General features: G+C 32.5%; 1 protein-coding gene across 1 annotated transcript; it reads right to left on the bottom strand.

Moving 5' to 3' along the window:
- Window positions 1–7,880: 7,880 nt before the first annotated feature.
- Window positions 7,881–12,259, bottom strand: LOC131801181 (uncharacterized). Its single transcript, XM_059119387.1, has 2 exons — window positions 11,588–12,259; window positions 7,881–8,155 (listed from the first exon to the last, which is right to left on the bottom strand). Exon 1 carries the CDS (start codon window positions 12,211–12,213, stop codon window positions 11,653–11,655), a length of 561 nt encoding a protein of 186 aa, XP_058975370.1. The 5' UTR covers window positions 12,214–12,259; the 3' UTR covers window positions 7,881–8,155; window positions 11,588–11,652.
- Between the last annotated feature and the right edge of the window lie 682 nt (window positions 12,260–12,941).

Raw genomic sequence — 12,941 nt, 5'->3', positions numbered from 1 at the left:
GCTACAAAAAAATATATTTAAAAATCTAGGATTATTGGCGTGTTGGTGCTACAAAAAAATATATTTAAAAATCTAGGATTATTGGCGTGTTGGTGCTACAAAAAAATATATTTAAAAAATCCACGATCATTGGCGTGTTGGTCCTTGAAAAAATATATTTGGAAAATCCACGATTATTGGCGTGTAGGTCCTTGAAAAAATATGTTTAAAAAATCCACGATTATTGGCGTGTTGGTGCTTGAAAAAATATATTTAGAAAATCCACGATTATTGGCGTGTTGGTCCTTGAAAAAATATATTTAAAAAATCCACGATTATTGGCGTGTTGGTCCTTGAAAAAATATATCTAAAAAAACCACGATTATTGGCGTGTTGGTCCCTGAAAAAATATATTTATAAAAATCCAAGATTATTGGTTAAAAAAAATTATTGTTCCTTAAAAAAACCTTAAAAATCCATTTATTTCGATTATTTCTCTTTTGATCCTATAAAAAGCATTTCCGAGATTATTCTTATGTTGGTCCTTGAAAATGATTTTAAAACCTCCTACTTTAGTTAAAAATGTGTTTATGAGTTTGCTGGTGCTTTCACGTTTATTTCTCTTATTATCCTCTGAAAAATTTTGTACGAAATTATTTTTCATATATTCCCACGTTGTCTAATTTTCCTTTAAATAAATATAAAAATATATTGCCAGAAATTTATCATAAATCTCATCAAATTAATTCTTCTTGCAAACATTTTTTTTCCTAAGCTTTACGATGAAAAACTATTTGCAGTGACCTTCTAAAATTTTATGACAACTTTTGTGTCATCCATAATGTCACGCTGCACATTCAAAGTATCCACTCTTTATTTTTTTGTCAAGTGGACGGCTTATTTATATCACTTGAAAACCACGAAAAACCATTGCCAGAAGATATGGATCATTTAAATACGAGAGATATTCATTCATACACACACACAGACATTCTTAATATTTATATCCTAACCGCAATCCACATCAAACCAAAACGAAAAAGAAAACGGAGAAACAAAAATGAAAGCAAAAACGAAGAAAATATTAACACATTTCATACCAAATAAATTTTACTTGCTATAATTTCATTTACGAAAAAACCATTTTTTTGTTCAAGGACCTTGCCTTACATTTTTGTTCATTCCTTCAACTCTGGCACAATGAAGATGAGCACAATTGGTTAACATGCCATTTTTGGATTTTTGCAAAGAAATGCAGCCTTAAACGCATGGCCAAAGTCTACGAAGGGATGGCTTAAAAAACTACCAGACGACACTCAAATAAAAAATCGCGCTCTCACACAAAGTCACATACACAGGAGCACACACACAGAGTGGCACCATTCACATATATACACCCTAGCGAATCCTGATTTATGAGTCGTTGAGTGCAGTATAGTTAGTCGGGATTTGGCCACTGATTAATTGCATGAATTACGTATAAATTTAATGTTTGTTTAGCTCCACTTTCACAGCAGTAAGCGGACAAAACGAAAAGAATAAAAAATATAGGAAAAGGCAAGGATTGTCACAGTAACCAACCTCAAAAGCCACAGAAAAAAAGGATATGGAAGAGGGCGTGCTCGGTATTAAAATATATGTAAAATTGCACGTTTTACCAAAGTTGATGCAGCATATTTGTCAAATGTGTGTGTGTGTGTGTTTCATCGTTGGAAACATAACCATTGACAATGGGAATACAGGTGAGATCACTTGCCTAAATGGCAATGAAATAAGTCTTTTGATGGGCATTTCGTGGGGCAGTCAAAACAGCAACTTATAGTCCGTGTCATGACATGTCGTGCACGAAGGGCTTCAAGGCATGAAACGATTCTAGATAACTTCCAGAGGAAGGGACAAATCTTATACTAGAATTCTAATTAGTGGATTATTTGTTATTACAATAGAAACTCCATTGCAAAAAGAAAAATATGACAAAAAAAATACAAGATCGTGGTTATATATTTAAAAAAATAGTACGACTGAATTGTATCAAATTTGGTATATGGGTACTTCTTTACAACAGTGTCAAAAGCCACAGTTATTTTTTTTTTTAATTTTATTGAATGAAAGCAAAAAATATCGGAAATAGCATCAAATTTTAGAGTAAGTTTAGATTTGTTCGAATTGGTCACCTTTGGCACGAATTATGGCCTTCAACGGCCAATAAAACCGCCGGCCCATTCCCGGAAAAGCGCTTGCTTGAGGTGATCGACACATTGGTATTATTCGGTGCCAACTTTGCTTTTCAAAATACTTCAGACACAATAGTCCAACGGATTGGTATCCGGAGATTTTGGTGGCCATTGTGCGCTGGAAATGAAGCGAGGAACCTCATTTTGTATCCATTTCTGGAAAATTCTCACCAAAATGCTTTTGTACGCTTGTAAACAATATAATGAGCTGTCACTGGAATAATTTGAACAGCTGTCGGACGAGTGGCTTAGAAATGACAGTAGTCTGAAGTTGGTTGCAGTTTTTATCTATCAACCTGTATATAAATTTACCTCTACAACTCAATACCTTCGTATATCATACACTAATCATTTCCTTCAATCACACACCGAAAGCGTTTCATCTGCTGCTGAGGGCATCATGCAAATGCCCGACATTAGTCAAACGTCGAACGAACGACCTACACCTTTTGTTCTCTGAGAGAAAACCCAATTACAAAAAAAAAACCAAGTAAAATAGTATCAGTCGTTGTTGCCTATATATGTATACCCCCAGCCTTGAGTTATGATTATTCTAACTGTTGACCTTTTATTGAGAGAGGTTCCGAAGCAGTTAACCAATTCGTATCTGACCTAAGATTATAAAAATATTACAACGTGCCTGATTCGGACTATATCGACTACTTCCTATACTTTGTATGAGGTATGTGCAATTTTTGGAAAATGTGGAAATATGCGTGCGGTAACAGAAGTACTCAATTTTCATACTTCATCTAATAATAATTTGAAGGAAATCGAACATTTAGATCCAATTTTATGCGAAATCATAATTCATATCAGATTTCTGTGTAGATATGTAGTTATAGCAAGTTTTAAAGAATCGCTGACTTGTTTCCCAATCTGTGACAGATATAATTATTGAAAGTATCAGAAAATATTGTGATGTGTGTAATTTGAAGACAATCGGATGCTTATTTCAGATATTATGATCGTTTTGGTTATTCAAAACTTTGACCCTTTGCGGGAGATGTCTCAGAAGAAATGGTCCGATCTCTACCATCTTTACAACAGATCTTGTGTTGATGGAAATATTGCGATGTGCCAACTCTGAATGGGGGTACCAGAAGAAGTGGACCGATATATTCCATCTTCACACCAGACCTCGGGTTAATAAAAATATTGTGATGTGTGAAGACAATAGGACTCGTACATCACATTTTATAAGTTTTAAATATTCAAAATGTTGACCCTTTGTGGGGGAGGCACTTAATGGAGGACCGATATTGTTCATTTACGCACCTGATCTAGCACTGATGGAAATATTAGGATTTTCAAAGTTGGAGCAAGTTCAGATAATCCTTTCTCTTTCTGTGCAGTAAAATATTTTCTTTCAAAAGTTTTTTGTGTGGGAGGTACCAAAAGGATTAGACAGATATTGCTCCTCTCCGAACTCGATCTACGTTTGATATTACCATGTATCAAGTTTGGACCGAATCGAATACTCCCTTAGAGAGACAGAGGGGCGGACATCGCTAGATCGACTCTAAATGTCCTGAAACGGATATGGTCCAAAGAGACCTAGGGTCTAAAACCGTAATTCGATGAGGCACGTTTTGGCCGTATCAAATGATATATACCCTCTCTAGCCATATGGCTGAGAATATAAAAACCCCAAAGAGTTTCGGTTCTACGGATAAAGCTTTTTTAAGACCTTTATATAGACTTGGCTATATACAAAGGAACCATATTATCTTAAGATATATTTCCCAATATATAAAATAGAGATTTTAGAGTTTATACTTTGGACTACTCCAACAATCGTGAGTTAAAAAAATAGTCATGTCGGCCCTGTTCTGGGCATAGTCAATGTATAAGGGTAGACTCTGATATATTTCTTACGTGACGACAGCATTTTATGTGTTGCCTGTTGTGAAATATAAACAAGCCGACGAATGTCATTCTCACAATCTACAGTTGAATAGGCAAAATATACACCACACATAGCCATCTGGTGATACATAGTAGAGACTTCAATCACAATAAAAATAGTCAGGAATGAATCACAATAAGCATGTGCTACAAATACTGTACATAATGTAAATGAATGATTTTTATGTATTTAAATACTAAACAGTACTTCGGTTTGAGGCGTAGATTAATGCACAATAAACCTACCCAGAGTAAATCACAATAGACGGGGAAAGAGAAGAATCACAATAGTACATTTTTTTTGTTTTCAAATTAAATTTGGTGGTTCATTTCAATCGAAGACATAAGATGGGATATTTCATTCACTATATCACCATATCGTAACATAGCATTATGCTATATTCTAACGGAGATTGTGCGATTCTGTGCCATCATTTCCAATTTCTTGACCATTTTTAGCCAGTAAAAATTTAGTTAATATTCTTCAGCCAAATTTCCGCATAAAAAGTTTATCAACATTTTCAGATTATTATGCATTCAAATTAGAACTGAAATTCGAAGATCTTGAGGCTATTATAAGAGAGTCCCAAGTATTAATGTTGTTTGAAGATACTAACTGGAGTCAGTTTAGAGCTGATTTATATTCAAATCTTTCAAACAGTGAGATTGGCACAAATATTGATCACTTCCATACAAAAATAAATTTTGCTTCCTCGCTACATTCAAAAATAATTAGTATGAGAAGTAGGAAATATAAAATATCTAGGGAGGTGCAACATCTTTTTAAAATAATGTTTGATGAAAAACTTTGGAACATTAAACCAGGCCCTTATGCATATAGGCAAATTTGCGGATTAATAGGGAAATCCAGGAAGTTGATAGATAACAAATTATCGGTAAATGACGTTGTCGTTAATAATGAAAATGAAAAACTGGATATCTTGTGGAAACATTTTGCTCAAATTTATAATGGACCAGCTCCGTATAGAGTTGTGACTCAAGTAGAGTCTTCGGTAAATAACTATCCGACCGATATCCAAAAACACATTGAATAATGTTAAATATAAATCTTTTAACATAACATGAACATGATAGTAAATTCACGACTTTGGAAACAGTTTTCTTTAATTACCGGCTTCAAATCTCTAATACTCAGCGTATTCAGTAAGTTGAATTTAATTTTTTTTTTTTAATTGGAATTTAGCTAGCTAAATACTACAAGTGGTCAAAATCAAAAAAATTAAATTTCCAATCACTAATACTCAGTACATTCTATTTCAATTTAGCAAGCTGAATTTTGAGTTTTCGAAAAAATTTTGGAATTCAGCTTGCTGAATACCAGAATTTGCCAAAATTTAAAAACTTTAATCGCAACTCAGTAAAACTCAGTACACTATATATCAATTCAGCAAGTTGAATTTTGAGTTTTCGAAAAAATTTTGGAATTCAGCTAGCTGAATACCACAATTTGTCAAAATTTAAAAATTTTAATTGCAAATCACTTACACTCAGTACATTCTATTGCAATTCAGCAAATTGAATTTTGAGTTTTCGAAAAAATTTTGGAATTCAGCTAGCTGAATACCACAATTTGTCATAATTTAAAAATTTTAATTGCGAATTCCTAATACTCAGCACATTCTATTACAATTCGGCAAGTTACATTTTGTGGTTTCGAAAAAATGTTGGAATTCAGCTTGGTGAATACCACAATTTGTCAAAATTTAAACATTTTAATTGCAAATCCTTAATATTCAGTACATTGTATTTCAATTCAGCAAGTTGAATTTTGAGTTTTCGAAAAAATTTTGGAATTCAGCTAGCTGAATACCACAATTTGACAAAATTTAAAAATTCTAATTGCAAATCACATAATACTCAGCACATTCTATAACAATTCAGCAAGTTGAATTTTGAGTTTTCGAAAAAATTTTGGAATTCAGCTAGCTGAATACCACAATTTGTCAAAATTTAAAAATTTTCATTGCAAATCACTAATACTCAGTACATTCTATTTCAATTCAGCAAGTTGTATTTTGATTTTTCGAAAAAATTTTGGAATTCAGCTTGCTGAATACCAGAATTTGCCAAAATTTAAGAACTTTAATCGCAAATCAGTAAAACTCAGTACACTATATATCAATTCAGCAAGTTGAATTTTGAGTTTTCGAAAAAATTTTGAAATTTAGGTAGCTGAATACGACAACTTGTCAAAATTTAAAAATTTTAATTGCAAATCACTTAAATTATAATCATTCTTAATAGTATTATATTTTTTAAAAACTAAAGTGAGTTTCCTCCCTTTGGTGAAACTCGCGTTAAAAAATAACACGTCAATTAAAGTTTGCTGCTGGAATAGAACTAAATCTTTATTTGTGAATGAGTGCAATATACATAATTGTTTATTTTAATTCTAGATACATCGTATGATTTGAAATACGATCGATTGTGTGATTTGCAAGAAGGGTGTGGCTTTTTTTCTAAATGACAGATGGTACGATAATTGTAATATGAATACGATAATTGTAATATGAATATATTGCCAAGTCATTGGAAAGGCATTTTGGTTTGGGTTATAACACCCCCGGACGAAGACTCTTTCCCGTGTTCCAAAGGAGCTGAGGGGAAGGGCATAGTTACTTTTACTGTGCTTGATCTATATTTTACATACAGATACAATGCTATAATAAGTATAATTACAGCTGTCAAGACTATTACTGTGTAATTAGTTACTTTCTGTTCAAATTTTATTTCTGATATGAATTCGGTATTTTTAATATGATGATACTGTATTTCCTCTAAAGAATCATATGAATCATTTATCATATGTATGTCTCTGTAGGGATTTGGAATTATTAACATGTTTTGAAACATTACTTTATTGTACCATTTGTCCAATTTTACTTTGCAATTTTCTATGATCAGCATGTGATTTCCAGATAATTTTAATGGGTATTTGTTACATGTATGATTAACAATTTGATTAGTATTTATAGCAATTATAATATTTAAGCCAATTTCGACAACTTTTGGTTTAGTATTTTGTATATAATGACATTTCATGAGCTTATAATTAAACAGATTGGATATACAATCATCCTCAACTTCCCTTAGATTTGGTGTTTCATTAACATCATAATAAATTTTATTATCTTTTGTGATATACAATTTTTCTGCAATATTAATTTGCATTTTTTCTTTATTAGGTATTGGTTGAATATATACTTCTTGGAATATTTTAGGATTATATTGGGGTACTTTTAAGACAAATACTATATTATTTTTGTAAAGGGCTAAATTCATCTTAATTTCTTTCATTTTATCTATGGTTATATTATATATTCTAATTTCTTCATCACTCAGGATATCTCGAGTGAGAATATTTAATTTGGAAGCCAAGATTAGGTCTCTTACTTTATCTAATAATTTGCCCATATGATCAATTTGGTATTTAAGACGGTAAACTTTATCAGCTTTTGCTGTGTTATCTTTAATTGATTTAACGTTTGACATGCTCTTAATCAACAGTTTTGTTTGGTCATTATATAATTTTGTTAAGTTAGCTAATTGATTGTCAAATTGTGTATTTATGTGTATTTGATTATTAGTTTGCGTTATTATATTATGTTCATTCTTCTCCAAATTTTGCAGTTGTCTTTCAATCTCTTCTCTATCATTATTATCCATTGTACCATATAGATATTTTAATCCTGTACCAAAAAGATTAATTAAACCTCTTCTATTTCTAGCTGGATGGGGAATAATACTTTTAAGTCGTAAATGTATGTGCTCGATTTCATGCGATAAAAATGAATCATTAATATGCGAAACTTCCTCTCCCAATTCATTCAAAAAATCCATATATTTTGTGGTGTTAAATATGTGAAGAATTTTAATATAGTCATCTATTAACATTTTGTCATTAAGTTGTATCATTGCATATCCGTTGCCTTTATTCAAATCGACTACCTCGAGCTTCTGCGCTACCACTGGGGATATCATCAAGAAAATCGCCAGCAAGGACTTCCAGAGACCTGGAAAGACATTTCCTTTTAATGAACTGGTCTTTATGAAGTATTGTATTTCGGTTATCTAATTTATATTTTTTGTCATTAATTTTCCGTGTAGTCAACTGTTTTATTTTAGTCTCGGTCTTATGAGGGATTGCTGTTCTTCCAAATTTAGGATTAATATCTTCATCCTTTCTTTCTTTATTTCTGTATTTTAACATCTTTTCCTTTGCTGTTTCAATTTCATTATAAACTTTTTCCATATGAATATCTGAGTTATAAAAATGAAGGTCAATGGGTTTCTGTTTCGTAGAAAGATGTAAACTATTGTTGTATGCCTGTAATGCCTGCAAAGGTAAATCATAGTTGTATGCTACATCATTATTTTCCTCCCTAATTTTTAATATTCTAATATTCTCATTTAAACTGCTATGAAAACGTTCAATGTCCGAATTACCAGTATGTCTATGAGGTGTTGTAAAGTGATACTGAATATCATTATCTTCAAGGTGTCCCGTAAATACTGGATTAGAAAACGTCGGGTCATTATCCATAGTAATCTTTTGGGGTTTCTTCATGATGAGGAACAATTTATTTACAGCTTTTATAGCCTGTAATGGTGTTTTGTCAGATAATTCTTCCATTGCTGCATATTTTGTAAATTTGTCAATCATGGTCAAATAAAATATTTGGTTATTAAGATACCAAATATCCAAGTGGTAATGAACATAAGGTCCATGTGGTGTTTCCGTTTTCTCGAATGGTAATTTGACGGGGTTTCTTTCTATTTTGAAATTACATATAACGCAGTTATTTATAATTTTAACAATTTCCTTTTTCATATTCGGATAATAGTATTTCCTTTTTAATTCAATATATGTTTTATCTATTCCTGGATGATTGTTTTCAAATCGGTGGTGTCTATTTATGATTTCTAGGAGTTCTTCGTATCTAACATCTTGCAGAAATTTAGTTGTTAATATGATTTCAAATTGTTTTGTATTTAAAGGATTATCTTTTGTGGTTTTATATTTTTCCTGTAATTTCAATAAAATTTCCGTATCCTCACAATACAATGCTGAAAGATTATTTTCCATGGCTTCATTCAATATTCGTGATATTAATTCGTCGTCGAATGTTTCATAAGCGTATATTTTCCTATTCCTATCAAATATCCGTTCATGTGTCGTCTTATTGTCCTTGGAATTGTCAATTTTTATTTGGTTCTTGTAGTGCTGAAGAGGTTTCTCTGATATCTTAAAGAAATTATGGCCATCTTCGTCAGCACTGTGTATTGTAGAAGTAGGTGAAGGTGGTCTTTTCTTTAAATGTTCATCCAAATGTTTCCTAAGCAGATTCTTCTTACTAAACATTTTATTACATATCTCACATTTATGTTTTCTTTTAGCTGTGATTGCATTAACTTCTATAATTCTTGAGAGAGCATCAGCTACTTTATTATCCTTTCCTTCTACATGTTTGATGTCAAATTCGTATTCATTTAACCTTATTTTCCAACGGATTAGTTTGGAATTAGGGTCCTTAAGATTTGCCAGCCATATAAGGGGTTTATGATCGGTTCTTAGTTCGAATTTCCTACCGTAAAGATAATGTCTGAATTGCTTAACTGCCCAAACAATTGCAAGTAATTCTTTTTCAACTGTGGAATAATTAATCTCATGACGGTTTAAAGTGCGTGAAGCAAACGCTATTGGTCCATTGCTTTGTGACAGGACGGCTCCTAATGCATAATTACTAGCATCGGTAGTCAGAGTAAAACTCTTTTCAAAATCCGGGTATTGAAGTACCATATCGGACATCAGAATCTGTTGTAACTTCTTAAATGCTTGTACATAGTCAGCATCTTCAGTATTAATTATTGCATCTTTTTTAAGTCTCATGGTCAAGGGTTTTGCAATTTTTGCATAACTTGGGATAAACTTTCTGTAATAACCCGTTAATCCCAGAAAACTTTGTATTTCCTTAACATCTTTTGGTATGGGGAACTCCTTAATACATCTTATTTTATTCGGGTTTGGTTTTATCCCATTATTAGTCACTACATGTCCTAAAAATTCAGTCTCTTTTTTCAAGAAGTCTGATTTATTTAAGGATACTTTTAGATTTGCAACTTCTAATGTTTTCAAAACTTTTCCCAAGTTTTCCATATGCTCCTGTAATGAAGTCGAAAATACTAAAATATCACCCATGTATACCACACATATCCTGTTTATATGCTCTCTGAGCACGTTGTTCATCATTCGCTGAAAAGTTGCCGGAGCATTCTTTAGACCGAATGGCATTCTTATAAATTCATAATGTCCATTTGTTGTAGAGAATGCTGTTTTTTCCCTATCTTTTGGATCTACCTCAATCGGATAAAATCCCTTTGTTAAGTCCAATGTTGTGAAATAGTTAGCTCGACCTAGTTTATCTAGTATGTCGTCAATTACTGGTATTGGATATCTATCATCTTCAGTGATAGCATTCAATTTTCTATAGTCTATAACAATTCTCCATTCCTTGTTTCCTACTTTATCTTCCTTCTTGGGTACTACCCAGATAGGAGAATTATATGGAGATGAACTATGCTTTATTATACCTTGTTCTAGCATTTCATTCATTTGTCGATCTACCTCTTCAGTATGTATTGCTGGATACCTATATGATTTCGTATATACAGGGCCATGATCTCCTGTTTCTATCTTGTGCTTTATCTCATTGGTAAAGGTCAGATCATCTCCCGGATGGTAAAAGGCATTTTCATATTTAGTTATTAATCTTTGGAGCTCTGATTTTTCTTCTGTATTTAGGTGGTCTGTCCTTAGCTGCTCAGTAATTCCTAGTATGTTAATATGATGGAGTTCTGGCAATGTTTGTAGTGAAAATTCGTCATCTTCAGAATCTCCTTCAAAATATATCCTGAACTTTTGACCGTTAATACTTACTTCTTTTTTCCTATAATCAATTACAGAACAATTTTCTTGTAATGTTTGGTTGCCTAATATTCCATCGAAGAATTTGTGAAAGGTATACACCCTAAATGTTGTACCTGAATTAAGGGGAATCTTAATAGAATTTTTTGGAAAATGGGCATTGCGGTCAACCGTAATGACACCTGCTGCAGTTTTAATGTATATTGGAGTGTGAGAATTTTTTATATACTGTGGAGGACAATGATCTTTACATATTAGATTTTCTGTGGAACCCGTGTCAATTAATAATCTTGTTTTCCTTGATCTTCCTTTGAGTATGATATAGGGAAGTCCGGTGGCTCCTTGTAAGGAACTAACCGAAAATTTTCCGCTTTGGCTTCAAAATTTTCATTAGTACCATACTCATATTCAGAACTGTATTGATCTTCTTTATTATCCTGATATACACTGTCTTGATACAAATCATCTTGATACATTTCGCTTATCTCTATTTTATTGTTAATACCTTCTAAATTCTTACATGATTTCTGCTCCTGGTGGTGTGTCTGCCTTTTTGATTGTTGAGATGCATCAACATCCATTGATTCATGCTTTTGTTGATATGATGTTGGAGGCTGTTGTCTGATTTGTGGTTGCTGAGGCTTGTAGTAAGGTTGTTGCGATCCATGTTGCTGGAAATTTGGTTGTACAATTCTCGGCTGCCAATGTTGTTGTTGTTGGTAATGTGGCTGCATTATCCTTGGTTGCCAATGTTGCTGTTGTTGGTAATGTGGCTGCATTATTTTTGGTTGCCAATGTTGTTGTTGTTGTTGGTAATGTGGCTGCATTATCGTTGGTTGCCAATGTTGCTGTTGACCGTGGCTGCATTATTTTTGGTTGCCAATGTTGTTGTTGGGGACTTGGTTGTGGTTTGTCCTTCTTCTTTTCGTTGTTCAGGAATCCCGCAGAGCTCAATTCATGCAAAGCTTCCTCCATACTTTGTGGTTTTAATGCGCATAATACAGTCCTCATATGGATTGGAAGACGTGTTATAAAAGTCTTCAGACCAGTTTGGATATTCCTATCGACTTCATCCAATCGATTCTCCTGACCACATTTTTGGTTAAGAATTGCTAGTTTGTGTTGGATGTGGTTGTAGAAATCCATAGTATCTCCTTTATACTGCGCTGCTCTCAGTTCCTGATATAATTGGTCCACAATGGCAAAGCCACCAAAGTTGGTATTTAGCATCGCTTTTATGTCAGTCCAAAGGGTCAAATGGGGATGAACCTCCATTGCTCTTCTGGCGTTTCCAGTTAGTTTTGATTTTACGATGTTCATACACATTCTTTGAGCTTGTTCGTTGTATAACATTAATGTAGGAATTATGTCATCTACATTTGTTATGAATGTTGTGAGGTCTTCCTTCTTCCCATCAAATTCCCTTAATTTTTCAATATATGTAAGGGGATTGATGTCCAGCGTACGTAATTGTATGTTGTTTTGCGCTGGGTTAAGGGCTGGTTGATTTGCGTTATTCATTTTGTTTCAATTTTTTTATAATCTTATTAATGTTCCAAATTTCACTTCGTTGCTATTTTTTGGCTATTTGTAAGTCTTTTAATGTTTTTTAGTTTTCCTCTAATGTTTTACCACTTTCATTTTTTAAGTTTCGTAATTATTTCTTATATTGTAATTATTTGCTTTTTTAAATTTGTAACAATTTGTTAATCTTAAAAATTTATTTCTCTCTTATTAGGATGTGATGTCCACTTTTAACTTTTCCTAGTTTTCTTGTTTAACGTAATTTTGTTAACTTGTTTCTTTTTTACTATTCACTAAAATGTTTCTTTAATCACTAAGTTTATTGTCCCTTTCCGGAGGACTTATCCTTT

The sequence above is a fragment of the Musca domestica genome, unplaced genomic scaffold (assembly GCF_030504385.1).
Source record: "Musca domestica strain aabys unplaced genomic scaffold, Musca_domestica.polishedcontigs.V.1.1 1, whole genome shotgun sequence".
NCBI classification, from domain to species: Eukaryota; Metazoa; Arthropoda; class Insecta; order Diptera; family Muscidae; genus Musca; species Musca domestica.
This window is presented reverse-complemented; position numbering and strand designations above follow the sequence as displayed.

Coding starts and splice junctions, on each gene's coding strand:
- LOC131801181 (XM_059119387.1), bottom strand. CDS start 12,213: ATGGATTTCTACAACCACATCCAACACAAACTAGCAATTCTTAACCAA.